We start from the raw sequence: 22,351 nt of genomic DNA on the forward strand, positions 1-22,351 counted from the left end.
ATGTTCACTACAGCATTATTTACAATATCCAAGAGTTAGAAACAACTTAAGTTGCCATCCACAGATGAGTGGATAAAGATGTGGTATATAAACAAAAAGGAATACTACTCAGTTGTTTCTGTAAACAGACAAAATCCTGTCATTTGTACCACAAAGGATGGAACTAGAAGGTGTTATGCTTATTGAAATATGCTAGACAGAGAAAAACAAACACTATATAATGTCACTAGCATGTTGTAGACAAAGAAACAAAACAAATGCAATCAGACTAATCCCCAACCCCCCCACCAAAGACAAAACAAATGAATGAATAAAAACAAAAATTTCTTTCAGAAAAAGTTCATTTTTAAGAATAAATAGTAGTTACCAGAAGGAAAAGTAGAAAGAGGGTCTGTAAATTGGGTGAAAGGGGTCAACTGTATGGTGATAGATGGAAACTAGAATGTTGGTGCTGAACATAATGTATTTATTAAGCCATATATCTCAAACCTATCTATTATAAAAAAATGTTATTTGAAAAATTTAAAAATGTTACATGCCTCATCTTGCCATAGTTAAGTTATCCCTCTGTAATTAAGTAATAGATGAGATGATTCTTTCAGATCAAGTGACTATCCTGCTCCCCAATGGCCTTTCATCTAATGGATTTTAGTACCCACTAATGGCATGCTTGAATCAATTATTACAATGGAGATCCACATGCTTTCTTCCTTACTTCAGTAGTAAGTCCAGTTCAGTTGGAAAAATTATAAACAGCAGAGGAACTAATAGCTAATAGCTTCTTCAGCAGTTTTCATGAGTCTCCTTATTTTAGTACCACACTTTGACGTGCAGTATCCAGAGCTTTGAGAAATCTGTAACACAAATTGGGCTAGTTCTCAGTTTTCACAACTACTGTTTTAAAATTAGGTTATTTTAGGTCTGCCAGTTGCCACTCATCATCTCCTTCTCAAATTTTCAAAAATGTATGGCTGTTTTCTCCTCTTATCTGCCCATCCTTGTGGGCCTATGACTTAACAAAAAAACCTCTTTACTAGTAGCCTAGGTTTGAGAGGAGACAAATGTGATTTGTCTATCACTCTGCCATCTTAATGTAGACATTTTAATTCCCATTATTTAAAAATGCATATACTGGGCCTTCCAGGTGGCGCAGGGGTTAAAGTCTCAGCGCTATCAACCTATCGCCAGCCACTGCAGCATGGTTCAATTCCCAGCCAGGGAGCTAACCCACACAACGCAATAGACCTCTCCTATCTCACCCGGTGTACCTCTCAGCAGTATATTTTAGTCAATCCACCTATTCTGCTCCCCACTCTGTCTCTGGTGAATCCTTCCACCCCCAGCACTTCTGCCCTATACCCCAGTTTATGTATGCAAAAATAAATCTTTTAAAAAATACATATACTATAAAGCACATTTACTACAGGGCAAAATGTTTTCTAAAAAGAAACAAGAAAACACTACAAACTCTAAAAAGGTTTTTAAAATCAGAAATATGAACACTAATAGTTGAGTATTTGTTCCATTTTTATTTATATGTATTGCATTCTTTTTTATGCATCTAGCATTTAATAAAAACAATACTATCAGTGAATCAGCTTACATTATTTGTGATAATTCCAATTTATCTGGTGATAGAAGAGACCACCCACATTTTTGGAAAAGCATAATAATCCTATTCATCATTAAAAAAATTGATTTATTAAAAACAACATTCCAAGAAACTGTTTTAAAATCTGAAATGCCCAAGGAACTATTGCTATAGGTTAAAAATTAAGCAGTGGTTTTGTGCACTCACCTAGTTGTAAGGTCTAATTACTTTAAGAGAAAAAAGCAAGTGCAAAGCATATTTTTATATTCTTTGCATACAAAAAATATACCACCATATAAAGCCAACAAAAAATATGCATCAATCAAAACAACGGTAAAAACAAAAACATGTAAGTATCATAAATTTATTATCATTATTGCTATAGCACTCTTCTACAAATTTGGCAACTATAAATAAAACTTACCTGTCTAAGAATATATCTGGGAGTGGTGGATAGGTCTGCATGTCAGGCACTCGTTCGTGGACTATAACCATAATGAAAGACGTAAACCCGAATACTATAAAAACATATATACAACTCAATATGGTCTTCCAGTACTCTGGGTCCAATCTTCGAATAGAATGTTTGTTTTTACCATTCATGTACTGGAACTGATCAGAATTCAAATCAGTGATGGGTCCGTCACAGTCATGTGAAGGCTCCCCATTACAGAGCCACTCTGCACTCTGCAGGGCACTGATGAAAGGAGTCATGGAACCCAGGGGGCTGTCGCTGTTGTATCCCATCTCTTCTAAAACATCAATATGTATTTTCTGCAATTTTCGGACTGACAGCATTAACCTTTTAATATCCCCTAAGACTTTGATTTCCAGAGGAGGAGACCGGAGATCATATTCAGTCAATGTTAGCAATGTGATTCCATCAAGTCGGTGCTTATTGCATAAAATATCCACATATTCAAAAAAGCCTTCATCCTTTAACCAAACAGCTACATGCTTGGTGGTCCATCGGCGAATGCAAAGTTGATTAGGACCAGCCATTTCCTCTTCTACTTTCTGTCAAGGGAAAAGAGGGAAAAAAAACCCAATAACTTCAGTGGGTCCAAACAACTGCTTTGAAGACCAAATATACACAAGCATACCAGAAAGAGTAATTCACCTACACTGGCCTAAGGCTTCTAGAAAAAAGGAAAATAAACAAAAATTACTCAATAATGAGTGGTATTCAAAAGATTGACATCCGAACACATCTATGTATATAACCACAACAGCACAAGGAAGGATAATGACCATTAGAAAAAGCCTAGGGCCACCCTGGTGGCGCAGGCAGTTGAGCTTAGTGCTGTGAAGCTGTCCGCAGCCTCTGCAGAGCTAGTTTGATCCCCACCCCACCGGCCTCAGAGCAACCCACATGGCGAGCAAGACCTCTCCTGTCTCGCCTACTGCTCCCCTCGGCAGTGTTATTTTGTCAGTCTAACTGTTCTGTTTTCCCTGCTCTGCCTCAGGTGAATCCTCTCACCCTCCTGTGCATCTTGCCTGTACCCTGGCTCTTGTATAAATAAAATAAATCTTTAAAAAAAAAAAAAGAAGAAAAAGCCTACTCTTGAGAACTGAGAAGAACACCCTTTAAATGAATCTTATAAAATATAGAAACTTCAGTTATATGTAAAAATAAAAATTCAGAGATCTTCAAGTCTTGGAATAAGTATCTCCCCCTTCTTGGAACAGAAAACCACAAAACAAAACACTACAAGTAATTTCAGCAAAGTCCATATGTCAAGTTTATTATATTTACTATACATATAACAATTTTTAATAAACATCTATATGTAAACTTAAAGCTAAACAGCCAAATTCTTTCTATACTTTGAATCTTCTATTATAGAATTGAACAAAGAATTTCCTTCTTAAACTACCACTGAGATTTTAGTGATAACACTTTAAAAAGAAAATTGTCATTTCAGTGTACCTGTAAATCCAGGGACCAAAACTTTATAATTCAGTTATAAAAGTCCAGTAATGTACTGCTTTCAAAAACACTAATAATTTTTTACCATTTTGATCCCACATGACTGTTTATTTTCCCTTTTTTAAAAAAAAGATTTACTTATTTATACACACAAGAACTGGGATGTAAGCCAGAGGTGCAGGGGGCTAGAGAATTCACCAGAGACAGAGTGGGGAACAGAACACGCAGATCTCCTGAAATACACTGCTGAAGGGAACAGCAGGTGAAACAGGAGAGGTCTGCTGCACCTCTGATCCCTGGCCAGGGATGGAACTAATGCCGGCAGTGGCTGGTGACAGCTTGATAGTGCTGAGACTTTACCCCTTGTGCCACCAGGGAAGCCCCTATTTTTCCTTAAAATTGAGTTACTTGGCCCTACACCAGCTTTATAAATTTTATCAGATACACAAGACAAAGACCTACATAAGAAAAATCTATTTTTTCTCTAAAGTGTTATCTCAGTTACCAAAGAGTGGGAATTTTGGTATTTTTCAAATCTCTAAAGACTAAATCTGACATGATTTTTAAAAACACAGTAGGAAAACTGAAGGATTTTTTTAAAAAAGAAAATGATACAACAAATATTACACTCTTCCAATTGCAAACACTGTTTATTAATCTGAGCATGAGTTATATCAGTAAGTTCACTTTGTGAAAATTCATCAAGCTGTATGCCTATGATCTATATACGTTTCTCTACAATATGTTAAAACTTTATTTTAAAAGTTTGCTTTAAAAAATAAAAAAAATCAATGCAAAAGAATATCGCTCCCTGATGGCTTTCCCTTTTTCTCCTCTAAGATGTAATAATTCCTGATTTGGGGAGCTATCATTCCTTTATAACATGAATTTTCCGCTATGAAAAACCTTCTATGCTTCCCTATACTGAGGAAAACAAAAATGCATTCTTCTCACATTCACAAACTTGTCATGAAGACTTATACTCACTTGAAAAAAGAATTAACTATAAAAGCATTACTTACACCATCAAAAATGTTAAGCAAACAAGAAATACACTCATTAATTATTTATTTATTACTCAAAAGCAATCCTACTTTTTGAAAGACTTTTGGAATAAGATCTATTTCGTGCCAATAGAGCTTTTAATATTGTCAATCTACAAAAGCCTTTCAGTCTTAAAAAATTAACAGTAAATCCATCCATAAGAAGTCGACGTTTTAAAAGTCAATTCTTATATACTTTAGAACTACAAAAACTCTTGCTCAGCTCTTCTTTGTAGCTATAGTATATCATCACCATCCCAAAAGTCAAGGAATTATAAATTACTTAACAGTGTTAAAGTGTCAGACACTTTAACATGGGACTTAAAGACAAGAAGCACATAATTTTATATTGCTTATAATCATATATAAAATTCCTTTAAAATATGATTTTGCTGTGTTTTACTTCATATACATAGACGGTTTCATCCTATCCATTATATCCATCAGTCCCCAAGGTATGATCTGAATAAATTACTTCATCCTTGAATATGCAGTAAGAACAGGCTATAGATTCTACAGTTACAATGTAGCAAGACTAAGAAGTTCCACTCACAGAAATTACTACAGAAATTAAAAAAGATTTTTAAAAATTGTTACTTGGCTACCCTTCCTCTTTCTTTAATAGCTTACCACCAGTGGATTCCAAGTCACTCCCATCCTTGTAGCATTAATATTCAATACATTCGTCTTGCAGACTGCTTAAAATGATCTTCTCATACGTTTTCTTTTCCATCTTAGATCACCAGTTCTTTACACCCTTATTCAGGCTAACAAACAGACTTTGATGTTGGCATTTTAGTGGCTAGAAAGCATGAATTATCATACAAGGAAGGCTCCTGGAAGTCTTTGAGCTTCAATGCCCTAAGATGATGACACACATTCCACTGTTGTGCTTCAACAGGTCAGGGCATGCCCTTTAATTGCATGCTACTACATATAGTTAGAGGCCTATATTTAGGTAACACTGTAAAAATCGGCAAGCAAGAGGCATATTAACAGAGGATAAAAGCTTCGGGGTCAATTTCATATTTATATTGTGCCATAGGAAGTACAAGGAATAGCAGACTTTGAACAAAGAATGTAACTATAGGTCTCATACAAATTCACAAAATTAAAAAAAATCAACTTAGTAAATGGTTAAGAACACTTTCAGCTTTAACAAATAATATGAACCAATTATCAGTTAAAGGGACTTCTGCTTCTGGCCAAGATATATTAAGAGGAAAAGAGATTTAACTTTCCCACACAAAACGGCCAAAAAATAAGCGGAAATACTAGGCATCCGACAACAAAGGAGATCCCTAAGATCCCTGAAAAACAAGTTAGGTGAGCCCTACTGACCCAGTATACATCTTTAGAGTTTTGAAGCCATGAGAACAACAGCATAGAAACTGGAGGAGGTCTCACAGATTCACTGATATGGAAAGATGGAGCTCAAACCTGGGGAGATCAAAGTGACTAGTACTCATGGACTAGAATGCTAGAAAGAAAGATGCACAGAAAACTAGTTACGAACTGCATGTTTATGAGCCCCTCAAGTTCATATCTGGAAATCCTAACCCCAATGTGATGGTATTAGAGGGTGAGTAGGACACGAAGGGTCTAAATGGAATTAGTGTCCTTATAAAAGATACCCCTGAAAGTTCTCATACATCCCTTCTGCAATGGGAAGTCACAGCTTTAAAAAAAAACACAAAAAATAAATGGAAATTCAAAACTAGAAGAGGACCATGGATGAACCAAAGTATATACCCTTATCACACCAAATCTACTGATGTTTTGATTTTAGCCTCCTCAGCTTCCAGAACTGTGAGCGAAAAAAGTAAGTCACATCACACAGTCTACGGTAGTTTTGTTATAGCAGCGCAAATAGATTAAGATGAAACTACAGACATCTGTAGAGTGTATCCCTTGAATAGTCATGCAAATGCTCACCAGCACAAGTTAAGTGCATAAATCAAACAAGATTGAGGAAAGAACCACCCAGAAATATTAGAAGGCAATACCCAGTGCTCAAACAAGGGCAATAAAGGTGTCTATCCCAAATTATCAGACTCAAAAAAAAATAATTTACAATCCACGGGGCATTGGGTTGAATACACAGAAAATAGGTGGCCACAATAAGGCAAAAAACAAAAACCAACAAAAAACCCTAAAGAAATCATTCTCTATAGGGATAATTCCCCCTAACCCCCACCCCTGCAACATTAGGCAATTTATGGAGAAAATTTTAGTTGTCACAACTTGCAGATGGGGGCCATCTAAAGACCAGAGCCTAGGGATGCTGATAAATATTCTATAACGCACATGATAGCCTTTAACAACAAAGTAATTATCTGACCCAAAATGTTATATACAGTACTGACACTGAGAAACCCTGCCCTAGACTAACCATGCCACCTGAACAAATCTTAAAAGAAACTCCCCAAAGGATCAAATTGTTTTAATTTAAAACTAAATCCCACAAGAAAGTGCAAGAATTCAACAGATAAAATTCACAATGCCAGATCTAATGAAAGATTACCAGGTAAAGCATAGAAGTAAGAAAATTTATATATACTAATACAAAGTTAACCAATCAAAATTGACCCAGAATTGACAGGATTAACAGACAAAAAAAATATTAACAGTTATGAAGATGGTATAATATACCTTCAAAAAGTTAAACAAAGAGGGTCTCCCTGGTGGCACAAGAGGTTAAGATGCAGCCTATGAAGCTATCCGCAGCCACTGCAGCACAAGTTCAATCCCCGGTCAGGGAGCTACCCACATGGCGCAGCAGACTTCTCCTGGCTCTCCTGCTGCTCTCCTCAGCAGCGTATTTCAGTCAGTCTGCCTGTTCTGTTCCCCACCCTGTCTGGTGAATTCTCTCACCCCCCTCACCTCTGGCCTGTACCCGAGCACCTGTATGCATAAATAAATAAATCTTAAAAAACAAAACAAAACACACACAAAAACACACACACACAAAAGTTAAACAAAGACTGGACAAACAGGGGGATTCTCTGGTGGCCTAGGGGTTAAGTCTCAGCACTATCACCTCTACGACCTAAGTTCAGTTCCCAGCCAAAGAGCTAATCCACAAATAGCACAGCAGACCTCTCCTGTCTCACCCACTGCTCCCCATAGCAGCATATTTCAGTAAATCCACCTATTCTGCTCTCCAGTCTGTCTCTGGTGAAGTCTTTCACCCCTCCCCCACATTTCTGGCTTACATCCCAGTTCTTCTATGCAAAAAAAAAAAAAAAAAAAAATACACACACACCCCAGAATCGCAAAAAAAAAAAAAAAAAATACTGGACACATTAAAAAAGACCCAATATAAACTTACAGAGATGAAATTACAACATATGTAACAAAAAACACACTGGGTAGGATTAACATCTGATCAGAAGTATAGAAAATGAGTAATAAATGTGAATAAAATAGAAAATAGTCAAAATAAAATCGGGAAGAGAAGGAATATTAGTCAGACTTTAAAAGGAACCATGAAGGTAGTGTGTCAAGTGAAATAAGCCGGATACAAAAGGATAATAAATATTATATGCTTTGCTTAGATGAAGTACCTTGAATCATAGAGACAGAAAATAGAATGGTGGTTGCCAAGGGATGAGGGTACGGGACAATAGTGTTATTGTTTCAGGGGTGGGTACAGAGCTTCCAGATGAGAAAGTCTAGGAATGAATGGTGGTGATTTGCAAAACAATGTGAATAAATTTAAATTAATTATCACTGAATTATACATTTAAAAATGGTGAACAAAAGTTTCTTATGTATGCTTTACCATGATTTTAAAAAAAAGGAGAAAAACATAAAGAATTTCTGTGATAGAATTTCAAACTGTGTAGTAGATATGTAAGTATAAGGAGAAGAGAAAGAGAAAACAACCATGGCCAGAAATTTTCCAAATTTGGTGAAAACTATAAACATGTATCAGAAAAACCCTAATAGGGCCTTCTCTGATGGGATTAAGTCTCAGCACAATGAAGTTATTGGCAGCCACTGCAGCCTAAGTTCGATCCCCAGTCAGGGAGCTAACCCACATGGCACAACAGACCTCTCCTGTCTCACCTGCTGCTCCCCTCACCAGTGTATTTCAGTCATTCTGCCTATTCTGCCCTCTACTCTGTCTCTGGTGAATCCTAATCCACCGCCCCCCAGCACTTCTGGCCTGCACTCCAGTTCTTGGAAGGATAGATAAAAAATCTTTAAGATAAATAATCAAATAAACAAAAAGCTCAATAAATCCCAAACATAAGAAACACAAAGACTATTCCAAATCATAACATAATCAAATTGTTCGAAGCCAGTGACAATGGGATAATCTTTTAAGCAAAAATGAGAATATAGACTCATCATGTACACAGGAGCAAAGATAAGAATGACAGCAGATTTCTCATTAAAAGCAATGCCAGCTAGAAAACAGTGAAACACCTTTAAAGTGCAAAGGGATAAAAACTCACCAACCTATATTTCTATAATCAATAAAGCTGCTTTCAAAACAAAGGTAAATTATTTTTCAAACACACAAAAGCTGAGCAATTCATCACCAGCAGATCTGCATTACCAGAAATATTAAACAGAAGTCCTTCAGGCAAAACAAAAATAAAACTGACTATCCCCTAAATTTTTCAACCCAGCCCCACTAAAGAGCTACTTGTGAAGCTTGCCTCCAGCCCCACTGAGGCTGACTCTGGCTGTGGTTCCTTGGAGCCCATCAGTCAGGAGCCCACCCTGACTTCAATGCAGGTCCAGTCTGGGCGGGGGCTGAGCTTTACCCTTTTTTAGCAGATGCCAGAATACTGGAAGTGGGCTGAAAATGTACCAACTTGATTGGAGTTTAACCTGCACCAATCAATCGCTGGGATTGGAAGCCCCCTCCCCTCGGCTCCTAGTGTTCAGTTATGAAGTCCAACAGGTACAGTCTCCCCTCCTTCCCAGTTTGTACTTATGTAAATTGTAAACTTCCCAATCTGATCTGGAGCTCTCATGGGTGCCAGGGAACTAAAAGGAGCAATCAGGTTCAAAAAATCAGGCACCCTGGAGGATATTTAAGTCAGGCTCCAACGAGCTTGAGGTGTGTGAAAAGTGGAAGACAACCTGAAGAACTCTTGGAGAGGTAGTTGGAGAGGCAATCAGATTCACCCAGAACTTCACTGAGCTGTAACACTGAACCCTGTCCCCTGGCATCAGGCCTTTGAAGACCTGACCTCCCACACTGCCTCCATTATTGCCTGCTGAGTAACACCATTGCCCTTCACTAAGTATTCCTAAAAGAGCAGGTTGGTTTTATGCTCAGCATTTCTGAGACCTATTTGGTCCCTGCATCTGACACGTCTGGCACCAATCCCTGGTGCTGCTGCCTTTGGTGCTGACAGGTCTGGTGCGCAGTGCCACCTGCTTAGCTTTCAGACTACTGTTGCTGACTCAGATCGCTCTTGTTTAGACCTTTGTGAACTTCAAGACCTTCTAACTCTTCTCTTTCTCCCAACCACTCTCTCTCTCTATCCCCTTTGTAGATAAACCCTGCTGTTACTGAACCCTGAGCCTGAGTTGTGTCCTGTAACTGCAGTTGAAGCACATGGGAAAGACCGCACCAAACGTGCTATTTTGGCTTTCCCAGGCCATGTGGTTACACTACCACATTAAAACAGGAATTCACACAGGCAACAGAGAATACCAGAAATGGTAACTAGAGGGATAAAAAATAGACAACAGCAAAGTCCAACATCCATTTATGATGAAGGTCCTTGAAATTCTCGGGGTAGAAGGAACACACCTTAACATGATAAAAGCCATATACAACAAATCCACCGCCAACATTATTCTCAATGGCAAAAGCTGGAGGACTTTCCTTTAAGATCAGGAACAAGACAAGGATGTCCTCTCTCACCACTGCTCTTCAATGTAATACTGGAGGTCCTAGCCAGGGCAATAAGACAAGAGAAAGACATACAAGGAATCCAAATAGGTAAAGAAGAAGTAAAACTATCACTATTTGCAGACGATATGATAACATACATAGAGAACCCTAAAAACTCCACAGAAGAACTACTCAAAATAATCAACCAGTTCAGTAAAGTAGCAGGATACAAAATCAACACACACAAATTAGTAGCCTTCCTATACACAAAAAATCAATCAGAAGAAGAAGAAATCAAGAAAACCATCCCTTTTATAATTGAAACCAAAAAAAAAAATCAAATACTTGGGAATAAACCTAACAAAAGAGGTGAAAGACCTATACAAAGAAAATTATCAAACACTGTTAAAAGAAATTGAAGAAGGACCTCCCCTGGTGGTGCAGCGGTTGATCACCGGGCTGCAAAGGTGCCCGCAGCCTCTGCAGCACCAGTTTGATCCCTGACCGCCAGTGAGGGTCCCACATGGCGCAGCAGACCTCTCCTGCTGCGCCCACGGCTCCCCTCAGCAGTGTATTTCGTTGGTCTGCCTGTTCTGATCCCCGCTCTGGTGAATTCTCTCACCCTCCCAGGCTTCTGACTGTACCCAGTGCTTGTATAAATAAATAAATCTTAAAAAAAAAAAAAAAGAAAAGAAAAGAAATAGAAGAAGACACAAAGAAATGGAAAGACATCCCCTGCTCATGGATTGCAAGAATCAACATTATTAAAATTGTCATCCTCCCAAAAGCAATATACAGATTCAATGCTATTCCAATAAAAATCCCAACGACATTCTTCAAAGAAATAGAACAAATGCTGATGAAATTCATATGGAATTACAAAAAACCATGAATAGCCAAAGCCCTACTGCTAAAAACAAAGAAGAAAGGAGGTATCCCTCTTCCAAACTTCAAGCTATACTACAAAGCCATAATAATTAAAACAGTTTGATATTGGAAACAAAACAGACACATAGACCAATGGAATTGAATAGAGAGCCCAGAAATAAAGCCACAATTATATGAACAATTGATCTTTGACAAAGGAGCAAAGAATATGCAATGGAACACGGACAGTTTGTTCAATAAATGGTGCTGGGAAAACTGGACCTCCACATGCAAAAAAATGAAATGAGACCACTACCTCTCACCATGCACAAAAATCAACTCAAAATGGGCAAAAGAACTGGACATAAAATATATAGAAGAGGGCCTCCCCAGTGGCACAGCGGTTGAGCACTGGGTTGCGAAGCTGCCCGCAGCCTCTGCAGAGCCGGTTCGATCCCCAGCCGCCGGGCAAGGGTCCCACATGGCGCGCAGACCTCTCGGGCCACCCGCTGCTCCCCTCAGCAGTGTACTTCGGTCCTTCTGCCTGTTCTGCTTCCAGCTCTGGCTCTGGCGAATTCTCTCACCCTCCCACGCTTCTGACTGTACCCAGTGCTTGTATAAATAAATAAATAAAATCTTAAAAAATATATATATAGAAGAAAATATAGGTTAAACACTACAAGACATACATCTCAAAAATATCTTTAAAGACTCATCACCCAAAGCAGTGATAGCGAAGGCAAAGATAAACACCTGGGATTACACCTAACTGAAAAGCTTCTGCACAGCCAAAGAGACATTAACCAAAACAGAGAGACACCCCACTGATTGGGAAAAAAATCTTTGCACTGCATTCTACTGATAAGGGACTGATCACAAAGATATACAAAGAACTCACAGGGCTCAACAAAAACAAAATAAACAATCCAGTCAAGAAATGGGCAGAAGAACTCAAAAGACATTTCTCCGAAGAGGAAATGCAAATGGCCAACAGGCATATGAAAAGAAAAAATGTTCAACCTCCCTTATCATCAGGGAAATGCAAATCAAAACCACACTGAGATACCACCTTACACCAGTAAGAATGGCACATATCAAAAAAAACAAGCAACAACAAATGTTGGTGGGGATGTGCACTACTGCACTGCTGGTGGGAGTGCAAACTGGTCCAACCACCGTGGAAAGCTGTCTGGAGGTTCCTCAATCTACTAAAAATGGAGCTACCATACGATCCAGCAATTCCACCACTAGGGATCTACCCAAAGGACACAAAAACAGTGATTCAAAAGAGCACCTGTACACCTGTGTTTATTGCAGCACTATTTACCTATTTACAATAGGTAATTTACCTATTTACAATAGGTAAAACCTGGAAACAACCCAAATGCCCAAAAATAGATGACTGGATCAAGAAGATGTGGTATATATACACAATGGAATATTATTCAGCAATCAAAAAAGATAAACTCATACCATTTGCAGCAACGTGGATGGAGCTAGAAGGAATTATGCTCAGTGAAATAAGCCAGAAGGAAAAAGAAAAATATCGGATGGTTTCACTTATAACAGGAATATAGGGGGAACCAAATAGGACATCAGTGTAAAAAAATAATAATTACAGTACAAACCACAACAAAGCAAAAACAGACAATCATAAACCAGAGACATACTGCAGGGGAGGAGGAGGGAGAGTGGTGAGAGGGAGGGAGGGAGGAGCACAGGGGACTCTGGTGATAGTGCATGGGTGCCTTGGGGAAGGAAATTCTATGGGGACTCAATCTGAGGGGTTGGGGGAAGCAAATATTGTCTTAAAAAAGGTAAAAAAAATTGATAAATGTTAAAAAAAATTTAAAAAAAATAGACAACAGCACAAAAGTTGGTGAACATGGAAATACATTAATGACTATTAAAATAACTCTACTCCAGAAAGAGGAAATATTTCTGAATATATTCCATAATATTTCAGTATTAGCCTGATACCAAAATCCAGTGAAGGTATTACCATCTAAAAGTACAGCTTGACAGCTGTCATGAGAAAATACAAAAGTTTATTTCTTTTTTTTTCACCAAATTAAAGTCAAGAATATATAAAAAGGATAACACATCATAAGCAAGTGGTGTTTATCCCAGGAATGCCAAGTTAGCTTAGACTTAAAAATTAAAACAATTCTCCATAGTAACAAGCCAAAACAGAGAAACCACACAATCATCAAAAGATGCAGAAAAAGCATTTGATAATCATTCATTCCTAATAAAAACTCTAAGTGAACTAGGAGTAGAGAAAAACTTTATCAACTTGAAAAAAGGGCATCTTCAAAAAACGTATAGCTGACATCATACTTAATGATTAAAGACTGAATACTCGTCCTTAATATGAGGAAGAAGACCATCATTACCATTTTATAAAACATTGGAAGTTCTGGCCAGTAGAATAAGGCAAAAAGAAATTTGTAAACAATACCATTTACAATTGCATCAAAAATAGAATACTCAAGGATAAATGTGATAAAACATGACAAACACACCAGGACACTAAAAACTAAGACTGCTGAGAGACATTAAAGATAGAAATAAATAATGAGAGGTGGGTAGGTTGGAAAACTCACAGTTAACTACTTCTCCACAAATTGATCTATAGATTCAATACAATAAAATCCCAACAGACATTTTTGTATAGATATTGATAAACCTTATTTCAAAGATTCCTATGGAAATGCAAAGATTCTAAATGCCAAAACAACTTTGAAAAAGAATAGCTAATTTTAAGACTTACTGACGGAGGCTTATTAAAGTAGAAAAATTTAGGGTGGAAGTTTTCACAAGGTCAAAAACCAGAGGTGGGGATAGGAACGATTAAGTCTTAAACTTGGTCTTAAACTAAGGGAATTTCTAGGAATCTGGGGTGGAGGAAGACTATTATTAGTTATAGAAGAGCAACGCAACCTGACCCCAAAGCAATAAATGGCACAGTAATTTCATCACAGAGCAGTATTTAAGGACATCTCATACACTGGTAAAATGCAGATCTTGTCCTTTAAAAGACTAGCCTCCTATGTCTAGGCATCTCTCTCCTTTCTCTTTTCCCTTAATAAACCTGCCATGTGCCAATGAAGAGGGCAATCTGCTGAACTCACTCTCAGAGAGACTCAAGAACCCCACTCATTGGACACATCAACATACAGTAGCTTTTATCCTACTGTTGTATAACAAATCACCCTAAGTTTACTTAGTGACCACCAATATTTCCTGCTGCCTGGACTTCTCTTATTCTGAAAGCAAACAGCTTCTCCTGTGTTGAATTCCCTTTATCCTGGCAATCTTTTCCTTCAGGAAAAGCCCAGTCCTTTTTAAGTGGCTGTCTGATTAGGTCAGGTCCACTGGGCATAATCTTCCTTAGTCAACTGTGCCACATTATATAACCTAATCAAGGGAGAGATATAGGGCATTATATTTGCAGTGCCCTCACAGTATACAAAGTTCATAGGATGCCAACTTAGAATTTTTGTCTATCACTACTCTAATCAGGACAAAGTGGTACTGACATACAGATAAATCAACGGAAAAGAATCCAGAATCCAAAAAGAGACCTATATCTATCGATTTTTTTTTTAATTTTTTTTTTTTTTTTTTTTTGCGGGACCCTCGCTGGTGGCCGGGGAACGAACCGGTCCTGCAGAGGAAGATTACGCCCAGTGGACCTGACCTGCAGCCTTGCAGCCCAGAGCTCAACCGCTGTACCACCAGGGGAGGCCCTATCTATCAATTTTTTTAAAAAATACATGTAAAGGCAATTCAGTGGAGGAGATTTTTCATCAAACGGTACTGGAACAGATAGCCATATGCAAAAATATACAAAAACCAAAAATCAATTCATACCTCTCATCACATACAAAAATTAACTTAAAATGGATCATAGATATTAACATAAAATCTAAAACTAGGAAACACCTTGAAGTAAACATAGAAGAGACAAATCTTTCTGATAACTTGGGTAAAGATTTCTTTTTTTTTTTTTTTAAGATTTATTTATTTATACAAGCACTGGGTACAGTCAGAAGCGTGGGAGAGTGAGAGAATTCACCAGAGCCAGAGCAGGGAACAGAACAGGCAGACTGACGAAGTACACTGCTGAGGGAAGCAGCAGGCGCGGCAGGAGAGGTCCGCACACCATGTGGGACCCTCGCTGGCAGCTGGGGATGGAAACAGCGCCTTAGAGGCTGCGGGCAGCTTCGCAGCCCAGGGCTCAATCGCTGCGCCACCGGAGAGGCCCAAGATTTCTTAGATGTAATACAGAAAGCAAAATCTCTAAAAGCACAAATTCATAAATTGGACTTCATTTGTCTAGGAAGGAGACCAAGGACTTGTATGGATTTTAGTCTGCAAACTTCTGCATTGTTTGAATCTTTTATTACCATTACGAAGTTCTACAGTGCCTTAGGTTAGATTTCTGGAAGTGGAACAACTACATCAAAGAATCTGATATATATTTAGGCATTTACTCCCAAATACTCAAAAGTTTGATTCAAATTAGAAAGTACTGAACTGCAAAGCAAAAGCACTGTCCAAAATGTTACTTTATGCATATAAAGGAAATATTTCAATTTATTTTTTTAAATGTTTGTTTATTGCATAGAAGAATTGGGGTGTAGACCAGAGGTGCAGGGGGTGAGAAGACTCACCAGAGACAGAGTGGGGAGCAAAACAGGTGGATTTACCGAAATACACCGTTAAGGGGAGCAGCAGGCAAGACAGGAGAGGTCTGCTGCGCCATTTGTAGGTTAGCTCCCTGGCCAGGGATCAAACTCAGACCGTAGAGGTGACAGCTGAGACTTAACCCTTAGGCTACCAGGGAGGCCTGTTAGATAAATTTTAAAAAACATTTACTCTGAAGTCATGAGTAACAATTAGTAATTATCAAAGTTCAATACTTACTAATTATTGGTTACCAAAGTTCAAAACTTATCTTCAGGCACTGTGAGAACAGCCAACTACTACAGAACCTGGTAATCAAAACACATTTCTCAAACTTAGCTCCAAGTAATAGATAATAAACAAAAGTAGCTGACTGTTCTCTACAAAATGAAATAAAAGTGGGCCTCCCTGGTGGCACAAGGGGTTAAGCACCACACTAAGAAGCAATCCGCAGCCTCTGTAGCATGAATTCGATCCCCGGCCGGCCAGAGAGAAACCCACGGGGCGAAGTAAACCTCTCCTGTCTCGCCCACTGCTCCCCTCAGCAGCGTATTTCAGTCAGTCTGCCTGTTCTGTTCCCCACTCTGTCTCTGGTGAATCCTCTCACCCCCTCGCATCTCTGGCCTGTACCCCAGCTCTAATATGCATAAATAAATAAATCTTTATTTTTTTTAATGTTTTTTTTATATATTTTTTTTTAAGATTAATTTTTATTTATTTATTTATTTATACAAGCACTGGGTAAAGTCAGAAGCGCGGGAGGGTGAGAGAATTCACCAGAGCCAGAGCGGGGAGCAGAGCAGGCAGAAGGACCGAAGTACACTGCTGAGGGGAGCAGCAGGCGGCAGGAGAGGTCTGCGCGCCATGTGGGACCCTCCTCCGATGGCCGGGGAGCAGCCGGGGATCGAACCGGCACCGCAGAGGCCGCGGGCAGCTTCGCAACCCAGCGCTCAACCACTGCGCCAGCGGGGAGGCCCATAAATAAATCTTTAAAAAAAAAACACCCAAATGAAACAAAAGCTATCTTATCTTTTGGGTGAACTCTAGTTAGAAATTCTTGAAAACTATAAAAACTGCAACTTTCAGCACATCAACTCTTTTACTTACTAGCAAACATTTCTTTTCGCTCCATATTTTTACTTTATACTAATTAGAGATTTCAGCAATCTGACAGCAAAAGAGCTCAATATATTTCCTATATTTCCTATCAAGTATTCCATACTTATTAATAAAACAAAGTCTTAAGTTTGCACCTATTAGTGACCAAATTCCTTCACAAAAATGTAACAATTGTGTTCTACATTAAAAGTGCAAATACTGTATTTCAGTCTTAAATAAACACAATCATCCCATAAACATAGGAGATGACTAACAATAAACCCCTTCCCTATTTTCTGCCCTGTTGAAGCTATTTGTTTTGCCCCACCCTACCTCTGACTGACCAGATACAGAACAATCTAGCCACTATTGGAAATGATTCATTGATAGCATGATATGTGAATCACCAGTGACTTGGTGTCTAGGACAAAGATGATAAGTGGCATTCAACATCCCTTCCAATCTGCCTCTAGTTGTTTCGCCCTAGAGACAGAAAAACCAAAAATTATTTCCAGAATCCCTTGCAACTAGGATTCTAAATGTGAATTATATTCCACAAACTAGTTGCTCTGACATGAGATTCAGAAAACAGTGAAGTAGGGGCCATTTTCATGAAGTTTAGGCTAGCCACAAGAAAGACTGGAAATGCTGTGTTTGTCAGTCCAGCCCTTTGCATAGGGCAGTTTGTCTCTTGCAACTGAACTGTGACAGAATATGCCTATACAGGCTCTTCAGTCCATTATCTTTCAAAGCATGTGAAATACCCAAAGTCAAAGAGTTCAAGCTTTCTCATAAGGTACACATTGTGGTTCAATTCTAAGTAAGGCAAAGTAGCTTGTGTGTGTATATGTGTGTGTGTGTATGCACCTCATAGCTATTCTCCACTGCTAAGTCTGCTCTCAGATTCAAACACTGCTCCTTTGTGTGGAGTTCTCTGACTTTGGGATTTGTTTCACTTGATGCAGATACTGTAAGTACTCTGGTGAATACTCTTCTAGTCTCCATTATGTAATTTCAGTTACCTACTAGAAGTATGCTAGCATTTGGTATACTTTTGTATAAAGGTTTTTGGGCCTTTCTGTTAGTGTAACAGGAATCTTCATAAAAAGAAGAGGTTTCCAGGTTCTATGCCTCACCAAGTGGGGCTGAGCTGCCAGGGGAAGCAATAGAAGACTTGCAGGAGACAAGAGCAGTGACATCTGCAGGAGGGTGTGCTTGCTTCTCAGCTTCGGACTTGCTCAAGATACTTGGGGGACATGGAAGAGACTTAAAGACACTTGAAGACCCATGAATGAGTGAGAGACACATTGGAAGGCTAACAAAGGCAGCTATTATCTTGCTCCTTTCAACCTTGACTTGCCTGACCCTTCTGCCCCACTTCCTATGGTTTCCTGCCAGAGATGCCTTAGACTTGTCTGAATGTCTGACTGGACATTTACCTACACAGGGATGGGTAACTTTTAATATTTCAGTGTGAAGCTATATTCTTTATTCTATATTCTTTCTGTTCTTCCCTTTCTACACCCAAATATCTATTAAAGCTCTTTCACATTAAGAGTATGTTTTGTCTTTATGCAGCGGACTGCAGAATCCCTTTAGAGCATGCAAGTTTGGTGATAACCAAGGTGCCCTGCTGCCTGCCCACTAATACTAGTATTTCTGAAAACAATTCAGGGGGGTCCAACTTTTGGTCCTCCAGATGGTTATGTATGGACAATTATTTCAATCCCTCCTTGTTTGCCTTTTTGAGAAAATGGGCCAGAGTAACTAGGGATAATTCAGAATTACAACGGTCCTTGACTTCCAAAATATACTTCCCTTTGACCTCCAAAATATACTTCCCTGTGCAAAAAAAACGGAAACCCATGCATCCAAAATTAAGCAAACTAAATAGGATATTTAAATAACTGGTATTTTAAAGTTTCCAGGAGACATCAGGACTCTAAAATTGTATTCTTCCAGAATACTATTACATAGTTCAATGAAAAAGATAAGAAAGCCTCTGAAGCCCTTTTTGACCTCTTTCTTCCCCGCTATCCTGTATCTGCCTTTTGTGCTGTCGTAAGAATGAACCTCATTGGGCTGGATGAGGTCCTCTGTGTTCCAAGAACTTGGCATGGTTCCAAAATGTACCTGGGCAGAACTATGGGTAAAATCCCATTTGCACCAAAAGCTTATTGCTAAACCTCAGGGGAATTATTTCAGCCTTCTTTTGGTTATCTTTGAAGTGGCTCTAGAATTTGTGTTCATAGAATTTAATACTACCAGAAATAAGGGGTCTCCTTGGTGGCCTAAGGGTTGTCACAGGGCTATCACTGCATGATGGTCTGAGTTGGATTCCCAGCCAGGGAGCTAACCCACTTATGGCGCAGACCTTTTCTGTCTAGCCCGCTGCTCCCCTTAACAGTATATTTCAGTGGATCTACCTATTCTGCTCCCCACTTTGTCTCTGGTGAACCTCCTCACCGCCCCCCTCTGGCCCACATCCCAGTTCTTCTATACAAAAATATAAAACAGATCTGTATCATGTGGTATATTAGAGATGACATTACCAAAATTAATTTGTAAATGAGTTTTATATAATTTGAAAGGGCTTATGTAAATCACTTCTAAAGCTCAGAAAACAGAAACTAACTCAATGTTTTTCAATTCATGGGGTCTTGAAAATTATTGGTAAATATAAGCTAGCTTAAACTTATTGGTTTAAAATACATGTGTTTTTTGGGCCTCCCCGGTGGCGCAGTGGTTGAGCGCTGGGTTGCGAAGCTGCCCGCAGCCTCTGCGGTGCCGGTTCGATCCCCAGCTGCTCCCCGGCCACCAGAGGAGGGTCCCACATGGCGCGCAGACTTCTCCTGCCGCCCGCTGCTCCCCTCAGCAGTGTACTTTGGTCCTTCTGCCTGCTCTGCTCCCCGCTCTAGCTCTGGTGAATTCTCTCACCCTCCCGCGCTTCTGACTGTACCCAGTGTATGTATAAATAAAACAAACAAACAAACAAATAAATAAATAAAACATGCCTCTATTAAAAAAAAAAATACATGTGTTTTTAGAGTAGCAGCATGTCTTATTCTACCTGATAATAAAAATAGAAAAGACATCCAAAATGGAGTCATTCATGCTGGGGCCCAGTCTTAATACCAATCTCACTGCAGTTCAACCTCTCCCAAAATGTCATACTAAACAACCAACATGAAGTTCCTAATCAGCACCAAGAAGGTAAATATTATGCAGGACAAGACACCTCCCCATTTCCTAATCCTGAGTGTAAGTGACTTTATATGTATTAAACTCCTCCTTTGCTAAACACCTTGTCCCACCCTTTATGTCTACAAATACCTCTTCTCTATTTTGTGTAAACACTTGCAGCACCTAGATGGGATACTGCCTGACTCATGGATAGTTCAATTAAATCAAATAGATTTCTAAATGTGTGAATTTTGTTTACTTGGCTTATTAATCCAAATAAACTTGTGTTATCAAATAAGAAATAACTTTAAAAGAATAACCAAATTTGCTTTAATACTTTCTAAAATTTTTATGGATAATCTAAACATCATTAATGGAAGTAAATGGTTTAAAAAGGTGTAATAAATAGGATAAGAATTTCTAAGTGTGGCTATGGGATAACTACTGTTGAGTTATGGTGATAGTTTTATATGGTATTCTAAGCCAGCAACACTTGAATTTTTTAAAGCCAACTTTAATGGTTTTGAATGAACTGAATATAGTGTATGCCAACTTGATCAGAGGCAAAAAAGAAAAGAACCTCAAAGTAAAAGGACCAGCCTATGTAGCTATCTTTTGCTGACTGAAATGTCTTAACAAAGAATTTTTTAATCAAAGTGAATGTTCAAATCTAGGATGCAGTCTGACAGATTTTACTGTGAGCACTGTTCTAATAATCACAAGTTTTGACAGCGAAGAAGGGGAAGGCACCATACCTAATACAGGAATCTGCACATAAACATATAGCATGGGCTGCCCGTACACACTATATGACTAATGGTATTTTCTTGACACTGAAACTCTTGTTTTGAACTGAGATTCATATCTCATGATGCCTGAATGAGTACTGGACATTGACACCATCAGATGTACCAAGGTCAAGATAACCGGAAAGCTGGTAAACAAGTTCTGGGGACTGAACACAAATCACTATCAAAAACTGTGATGGCCTGTTCTCCTAGGCTGTTGGCTTATGACTATCTTTGTTTAAAACTCATTATAAAAAGACCAGCTTGAAGTGAAATGGCAGAACATTTTGCTCAGAGTGCTATGCCCACAGCTCTCTCAGCTCAGTAGTAAGCTATGTGAAAAATAAAAGCACTTATAGATTTAATTACTATCTCTGCTTACTGGCTTTTTGGTGGTAACAGGTAGCAACAGAAAACGGGCCTTTTCCATTAACAGTTTGAGTTTATGGGCCTCACTGGTGGCGCAAGGGGTTAAGTCTCAGCACTATGTAGCTATCAGCAGCCACTCAGTACCGAGTTTGCTAGCCAGCCAGGGAGCTACCCATATGGCATAGCAGATCACTCCTGTCTCACCCACTCCTCCCCTCAGCAGTGTATTTCAGTAAATGCACCTGTTTTGCTCCCCACTCTGTCTCTAGGGAATCCTCTCACACCACACCTCTGACCTACACCCCAGATCTTGTATGCATAAATAAATAAATCCTTTTTTTGGTTGGTTTGTTGTTTTTTATTTTATTTTATATATTTTTATATAATTCTTCATTTTTTTACAATTTATGCTTTCTCATCTTGGTTATAGTCCCTGTGAAAGTCCCACCACCAATTCACCCGTGTACCATCACCATAAATAAATAAATCTTTAAAAAAAAAGGAAAAATACATAAATAATAGTAAATGTTCATAAGTTGTATTATGTGGACATGTTATTAAAACAGGCATTCTAAAATTATATGAAATTCCCAGAAATCTAAAATGTCCTGGTATAGTATTATTGTAATAGAGGTACCTCCATAACCATGTTCTGTAGCCCCATTTACATGCTGCCTCCTTGCACAAGCTGCTGGGAACTAAGGGGGAGAACTGAGAATCCAGGTGAAGCTACACAGCAAGGAAGGCAGGTCGTCTCAGAGGAGAGACCCTCTCAGAGGAGAGATACTTCAGATAGAAAGGCTCATGTCTCAGTGTTGGACTTGCATCAGGGACCGAGAGGAGAGGTGAGAGGAGATATGTAGAGATACTTGAGACTCCTGCTGACAAAGGCAGCAGTTATCTTGATTTGTACTTTGATTTTGCTCC

General features: G+C 38.8%; 1 protein-coding gene across 2 annotated transcripts in view; it reads right to left on the reverse strand.

Annotated features, from left to right (window-relative positions):
- The window catches only part of SAMD8 (sterile alpha motif domain containing 8), a gene marked incomplete at both ends in the record, with an annotated part of 57,457 nt that overhangs the window by 20,425 nt on the left and 14,681 nt on the right, over positions 1-22,351 (reverse strand). Inside the window, one exon of one of the 2 annotated variants that reach the window (XM_084245262.1) lies at positions 2,016-2,608. In XM_084245262.1, the coding sequence (XP_084101388.1) occupies positions 2,016-2,608 (593 nt within the window). The remainder of the gene's footprint in view (positions 1-2,015; positions 2,609-22,351) is intronic. The other variant, XM_084245263.1, reaches the window with a different exon arrangement.

This window comes from Talpa europaea, assembly GCF_964194135.1.
Source record: "Talpa europaea genome assembly, chromosome: 10".
In the NCBI taxonomy this organism is placed as follows: Eukaryota; Metazoa; Chordata; class Mammalia; order Eulipotyphla; family Talpidae; genus Talpa; species Talpa europaea.